At 46.9% G+C, this 7,500-nt stretch overlaps 1 protein-coding gene across 2 annotated transcripts in view; it reads left to right on the forward strand.

Annotated features, from left to right (window-relative positions):
- Positions 1 to 7,500, forward strand: part of LOC134079225 (mitogen-activated protein kinase kinase kinase kinase 4) — a 57,750-nt gene that overhangs the window by 32,569 nt on the left and 17,681 nt on the right. For both annotated transcript variants that reach the window (XM_062535443.1, XM_062535444.1), the window contains exons 17-18: positions 791 to 969; positions 6,179 to 6,296. In XM_062535443.1, the coding sequence (XP_062391427.1) occupies positions 791 to 969; positions 6,179 to 6,296 (297 nt within the window). The remainder of the gene's footprint in view (positions 1 to 790; positions 970 to 6,178; positions 6,297 to 7,500) is intronic.

The following is a 7,500-nucleotide window of genomic DNA, read 5'->3' on the forward strand; positions in this document are numbered from 1 at the left end:
GTAGTGTTGCCAAAGCCATCATACAGTGCAAACAGATACAATATCTGATACAATATCTGTTTTGTTTCTCTCTATCTAGCAGTAGTATTAGTAGTGTTCTCTAACGCTTTCTCATCTGTCTCCAGTACATGCTGCTCTCTCTCTCTCTCTCTCTCTCTCTCTAGCAGTAGTATTAGTAGTGTTCTCTAATGCTTTCTCATCTGTCTCCACTAGATGCTGCTCTCTCTCATCTCTCGCTGTGTGCACTGCCCTCTGCTGGTAGACTGTGGTAGTGTAGATTGTAGCTCTCGCTCATCTCTCCGAGAGATGGAGAGAGACAGAGAGATGAAGAGAGAGAGGTGGAGAGAGAGATGAAGAGAGAGAGATGGAGAGAGAGATGGAGAGAGAGAGATGGAGATGGAGAGAGATGGAGAAAGGGATGGAGAGAGATGGAGAGATGGAGAGAGAGAGAGAGAGATGGAGAGAGAGGGATGGAGAGAGATGGACGGATGGAGAGAGATGGAGAGAGAGGGATGGAGAGAGAGAGATGGAGAGAGAGGGATGGAGAGAGATGGAGAGAGAGGGATGGAGAGAGGGATGGAGAGAGATGGAGAGAGAGGGATGGAGAGAGGGATGGAGAGAGATGGACGGATGGAGAGAGATGGAGAGAGATGGAGAGAGAGGGATGGAGAGAGATGGAGAGAGATTGAGAGAGAGGGATGGATGGAGAGAGATGGAGAGAGAAGGATGGAGGCCTTTGGGAGCATAGTTGACCCTTGACCCTTGACCCCTGCCCTCTGCCCTGCCGCAGGACCTGACGGCGCTGGCCAAGGAGCTGCGTGCCGTAGAGGACGTGCGTCCGCCCCACAAGGTCACCGACTACTCGTCCTCCAGCGAGGACTCCGGAACCACCGACGACGACGACGACGAGGAGGTGGACCAGGAGGGGGGCGAGGAGTCCACATCAGGACCCGAGGACTCACGTGCTGTGTGAGTTACACACACACACACACACACACACACACAGTTACACATATGCACACCTGCACACACAATGTTGGTGCAACTCTGGCTTAAGATTACATCCAACAACAGAGTCTTAACTCATTCATTGCCATTGACGTCTTTAAACGTCAATTTAAGCACTTACGTTGACTGCCATTGACGACTTTAGACGTCAGTTGCATTTTTCAATGGGGAGGGCTCACGGGTTGGGCTTGGGAGTTTCAGGCTTGTAAACAGACTGTACTAGCGATCCAAACCGCTAGATGGCGCCAGTGCCATTTGGATGATTAGTATCTGCCTACAGAGCCACATGCAGAGACATATAGCAAGCAAACACACTGAAGATCAACCACACGTGAACGGTATGATCCATTTACATTGGATATTGCTATATAGACTAACAACAACTTTGCTAGTGCTAGCTTGCTAAGTCTACCGTCCTGTTCAGAGTCTATAGCGACCATCAGAGTCCCTAGCAACCTTGACGACGCTGACGAGATAACAGTGCAATCGTGGTTGACATAGGCTACTAAGATAAGATATAAGATAAGATAAAACTTTAATGTCTGTTTGCACAGAAATTTGTCTTGCATTTTACCTTTCCACAATCCATACAAGCCATTAAAAAACAGCACACATTGAAAAACAGCACATACAAACATACAATTAGAGAGTCCTTAGACAGTCAGGGCGATTTACAGTCCAATGAGTTAATCCATTAATGTCTCTGGGATCTGGCCTATTTTATTTTTCTATGGTTGAGCAGTGATATAGAATGAGGGAGAAAAGAGTTTTTGTATTTGTTTCTCCGGCAGCTAGGCATTCTAAAACGTCTTCCAGATGGGAGGAGCTCATAATCCTGATGTAACACGTGTGAGGGGTCCAGAGCAATCTTGTCAGCCATCCTGAGAGTGTGTTTAGTGCAGCTGTCCAAGAAATTCCCCTCCAAAGTGTGGCCCACCAACTTTGAGCAAATGTTCAAAAGTTTAAGTACCCTGTTCTTTAACTGGACTGAGAGGCCACAGAACCAAACTGCCCCCCCATACTGTAGAACGCTTTGTATTGTAGATGTGAAGAATTGATGTAGGATGTCATTGCTGGCTCCAAAAGATCTTAATCTTCTCAGAAAGTATATTCTCTGTTGAACTTTATTGCAAATGTCTACATGCTGTGACCAAGAGAAGACACTATCCACATATACCCCTAGATATTTGAAGGATGCTGACTGTGTTATGGGTCTGTCCTGAATTATAACTGGTGCGGGTGTGTGTTGAACTGTGCCAAAAATGACCTCCTCTGTTTTCATGGCATTCAGAGTGAGGGCATTCTGTTCAGCCCATTGGACCACTCTCCTCGCACTCTCATAGTAGAGGTCAGGCTGCATCTCCTCTGTCATCAGCGCCACCAGTACCGTATCGTCGGAAAATTTGATGAGATACTGTCCAGGGGTATTGATGGTGCAGTCGTTGGTGTATATTGTAAAGAGCAGTGGTGAGCTCACACATCCTTGTGGTGCTCCGCTGCTTGTTGTGACCAGAGGGGAGACTGTGTTGTTTACTCTGACCAGCTGTTGCCTACCGATTAGGAAAGAGTGGTACCAATGGATGAGGTATGGATTAATGTCCAACTGCTGCATTTTTGAGAGAAGTAAATCCGGTCTGATGGTGTTGAAAGCAGAGGAGTAGTCGATAAACAGTGCTCTGGCATATGGTTTGTTTGGTGAGTCAAGATGTTTTAGAACAAGGTGTGTGAGAGTAGCAACGGCATCTTCGGTATTGCGGCCACACTTGTAGGCAAACTGATATTGGTCCAGTTTGCCCTGTACTGACCTGGAGAGCAAGGGACAGATGATTCGTTCCAGTGATTTCATCAGAATGGACGTCAAAGCCACTGGTCGGAAATCATTGCACTCCTTTGGGCACGTTTTCTTTGGAAGCGGGGTCACATGTGATGTTTTCCAGGCAGTGGGGACAGTGTGTGTGTCAAGTGATTGTTGGAAGATGGGCTGCCACGCAGGAGCCAGCTCCTTACTGTACGTCTTCAGGACAGAGGCTGTGATGTTGTCTGGGCCCCTGGACTTCCGTGCGTTGAGATGTTGAAACACCTGGGCTACCTGCTGTACTGATATATGTACTCTGTCATCTGGGTGCACAGTGACTGACTTAAGGATGTCTGTACAGCTTTCCTCAGTACCAGGAACTTCAAACCTGGTGAAGAAAGAGTTCAACTCCACGGCGGACGCTAGCTCATCAGCTGTTGTGAAGGGCCTGTGTTGTTTGCTTGGCATCCCTGCCATGTTTTTCATGACACTCCACATTTTCCTTGAATCATTGGCCTTAAAAAGTTCCTCCAGGTGTTTTCTGTGTCTGTCCCTTGCCTTCCTTATCCTCCCTTTAAGTTCCTTATCTTTCCTTCTCAGTTCCTGAGTATCGTTCTGTTTAAAAGCCAATTTCCTTTCATTCATTATTTGCTTAATGTCCTTAGTTATGAATGTTTTGTTATTGGGGAACACTTTAACAGTTTTCGTAGGGATTATGGATTCAACACAGAAGTTTATGTAGTCTGTTGTAACAGTACATGCTGAGTCCAGAGTGCTTTCCCTTAGTACCTCCCAATCTGTACAATCAAAGCAGGCACCCAGCATCTCTTTGTTGTCTTGAGTCCATAGTGGTATTATTTTTTTCTGAGGCTTACTGCTTTTCAATTTAGTCCGATAGGTTGGGATGAGGTGTATCACATTGTGATCCGAATTTGCCACTGGTGGTTTACTTCTAGCTGTGTATGCATTGCTTATGTTTGTGTAACATTTGTCCAATATGTTTTCCTTCCTTGTTTTGCACTTGATGACCTGATGAAACCCTGGCAGAGCTTTCTCCAGGTTACAAGTGTTCAGATCACCTAAGATGATGGCAGGGGCTTCAGGGAACTGTTGCTGCAGATTGCACACACAGTCTGTTATTGCAGCTGCAGCACGGTGTATTTTGCTGCTAGGTGGAACATACACTACAAATAACAAGATGCAGCCAAATTCCCGTGGAAGATAGAAGGGTCTTAGTCCCATGGCCAACAGTTCAAAGTCACTGTTACAAATTGCCTGCTTCACTGAGTACTGACGGCACCATCGTTCGTTGATGTATGCGCAGACACCGCCCCCTCGGGCTTTCCCCGAGTTTTCGTTTCTGTCTGCACGAACGAGTGAAAAACCTTCAATAGTGTAGAGGGAATCCGGTACAGCTGCGTGCAGCCAAGTTTCAGTGAAGCAAAGCAGGGCCGCTTCGCGGAATTCAAAAGAGTACCTGGCATATGTTCTTATTTCCTCAATCTTGTTTTGGATGGACCGTAGGTTCGCTAGAATCATGGGCGGTAGTGCCGGTCTGAATTTCCTCTGCCGAAGTCTCCTCCTAATGCCGCCCCGTCTCCCTCGCTTCCTCCTCGGGGTTGGTTGACCTTTGCCGGGGATCGGAGGAAGCAGTCTGGCCTGTTTTCTCCAAGTGTGATGTGACTTTCTTTCCAATTCTTGCGGTACATCAGCAAACAATGTTGGGGATAGAGGATCGGAATTTCTTGACGTAGTCCGGAGGGCTAGGAGAGTATTGCGATCGTAGACAGCAGGTGTGTTGTAACGTCGCGGTCCTATGTCCATGGTTCGCACCAACAAACACAGTCCAATAATAAAAAGTGTACACTTTGCCAAGTGAGTAGATCTACTACTGCGAGCCCCTTTCAGCCATGACTCAGCTGCGTGCGTTTCTTTCATCCACATAACACCAAGTGACAAACAGCAAACAAACAAACACTAGGATTGTCAGAGCAGGTATGCGTGTCGCCAGCAGAGCAGCGCCATGCAGTCTTTGTTCACAGTAGTTTCAGTACTACTGAAACGCTAATGTTAAAAAGTTGATTTTCACAAAAAGAGAGTTTTCTCCATTTTTTGGTCAAAAACAGGTGTTTTTAGCAAAACTAACCCATGTTCTACTGACGATTACTAAGAAAAAGGAAAAAGATAGAAACATACCGTTTTTTTCTGGTGAAAGAAGAGAGTCTACTCTTTCATTTGGTAGCTTGTGTGTTTATATAGTCATAAAGCTCACCGTTCGGTGGATCTTGGAAAAACAGTCAAAATGTTGTAAAACGTCTGGCAGTATGGAGCGCTCTGCACTGAAAATGGCTGGCAGCCAATGAGTTAATCAAATAAGATATTCACATTCACAGGAGAAAGAGCAGGAATACCTTACCTACAGAGAAGCTAGCACTGACAGTTGGCTTTAGGGTTAGAGTTAGCTTACTAGCACTTCTAGCTAGCTTTAGGGTTAGTTAGCTTACTAGCACTTCTAGCTAGCTTTAGGGTTAGAGTTAGCTTACTAGCACTTCTAGCTAGCTATAAGATTATAGTTAGCTTACCAGCACTTCTAGCTAGCTTTAAAATTAGAGTTAGCTTACCAGCAGTGCTAGCTTGTGTGAGGGTTACAAGGAGGCTACACTGGGTGCACAACTGAATCGTTCCGTAAAGACTGGTCTATTTTTTTTTTAACAAATGCGCCACTGTCATCTCAGGTTTAGCCAATTCTAGGTATTATAGTGGAACTCGAACGGAATGCTTTAGTTGTAGCCTACACCTGTTAACTTGTAGCCTCTGCGTTAGGCTTAGCTTACTAGCTTTGCTAGCTAGTTTTGGGCTTAGCTTAATATCACTGCCCGCTAGCCTTGGGTGAGGGTTAGCTTACTAGCTTTAGGGTTAGCTTACTTGCACCGCTAGTAGCTAGCGGGATCGTTAGGCTTATCTTACCAGCACTGCAGGTTAGCTTTAGGCTTAGCTTACTATCACTGCTTGCTAGCTATGGGTGAGCTAAACCAGCACCAGCCACACAGTAACACCTGAGCTCAGCATTAGGGGCTATAGTGACAGGTGCAGGTGGAGTAGCCCTGTCTGATGCATGGAATGCAGCTCAGTGTGTGTGTGTGTGTGTGTGTGTGTGTGTGTGTGTGTGTGTGTGTGGAGTAGCCCTGTCCGGTGCATGGAATGCAGCTCAATGGGAAAACATCATCAGGTAGCATCTCAGTCTGTGCAGCGGCTGTTTCATTCTCTAAAGCATGCATACTTGCCCACATTCAATATGCGAGTGTGTGTGTGTGTGTGTGTGTGTGTGTGTGTGTGTGTGTGTGTGTGTGTGTGTGTGTGTGTGTGTGTGTGTAGTTCCTCTCGTCTGAGTAATGGGGAGACTGAGTCGGTGAAGACCATGGTTGTCCATGATGATGGAGAGAGTGAAGCCTCATCCACACCATGCAAGGACAGCACACTGGTGGTGAGACAGGTAAGGACACACACACACACACACACACACACACACACACACACACACACACACACACACACACACACACACACACAGAGGCCTTCTGTGCTGACATCTTTGCTCTTCATCATGTTTTCATTCATTCTTTCATCCTTTCATTTCCTGTGTTGTGTGAGGTCATTAAGTGTGTGGGTGTGTGTGTGTGTGTGTTCATGTTAGTTTTGCAAGTGTGTGTGTGTGTGTGTGTGTGTGTGTGTTCTGACGGTCTTGTGACTTGCAGAGTACAGGGGAAATGCGTGTGTGTGTGTGTGTGTGTGTGTGTGTGTGTGTGTGTGTGTTCTGACGGTCTTGTGACTTGCAGAGTGCAGGGGAAATGCGGAAGCGAGTGTTTCTGGGTTCTGGCCACCCCCCCACACTCCTCCACCTACCTGATCTGCTCCTGCAGAGTGGCCCCTCCCCTAACTCCTCCCCCAAGCCCTCCCCAGCCACGCCCACCCCCTCTCATTGGCCGCCCTCTCTGGCCCTGCTGCAGGTATGTGGCCATAGCCCACACTGCCCCCTGTGGTCACGAGTAGAACTGCACTGTAGCAGCCCCACTGAACTTCACATATCTTCCCCGGCCAGAACCACACGCACACACACACACACACGCACGCACGCGCACACACACACACACACACACACACACACTGTGGGTGGTAGTGGCTCAGAAGGTAGACGAGTCATCTAACAACTTTGAGATATTGACAAGCTAAAAATAGATCTTTGATAACGAAACTGTGCAGAAAAAATGACGTTGTTTTGGTTAACAAGAGGAGACGGGACTAAAAGGCTACCTTGTGAACTGTGGATGTAAATCCAAATGTTCTGTTTTTGCTAAATGAATAGATAAATAAATAAAGCTGTTTTTACGCGCCTCAGTGACATACTTGTGTGTGACGCGCATTCTGGCGCTTCTGTCACACACACAGCGCTGTTGGAGATCAAGGCCTTCTGAGGCGCCGTTCATTTCAATCAGAACCGGACCTCGTTAATCAGAACCGATCTCGTTAATCAGAACCGGACCTCGTTAATCAGAACCGATCTCGTTAATCAGAACCAGAACCGGACCTCGTTAATCAGAACCGGACCTCGTTAATCAGAACCGGACCTCGTTAATCAGAACCGATCTCGTTAATCAGAACCAGAACCGGACCTCGTTAACCAGAACCAGAACCGGACC

The sequence above is a fragment of the Sardina pilchardus genome, chromosome 4 (genome assembly GCF_963854185.1).
Source record: "Sardina pilchardus chromosome 4, fSarPil1.1, whole genome shotgun sequence".
Lineage (NCBI taxonomy): Eukaryota > Metazoa > Chordata > Actinopteri > Clupeiformes > Clupeidae > Sardina > Sardina pilchardus.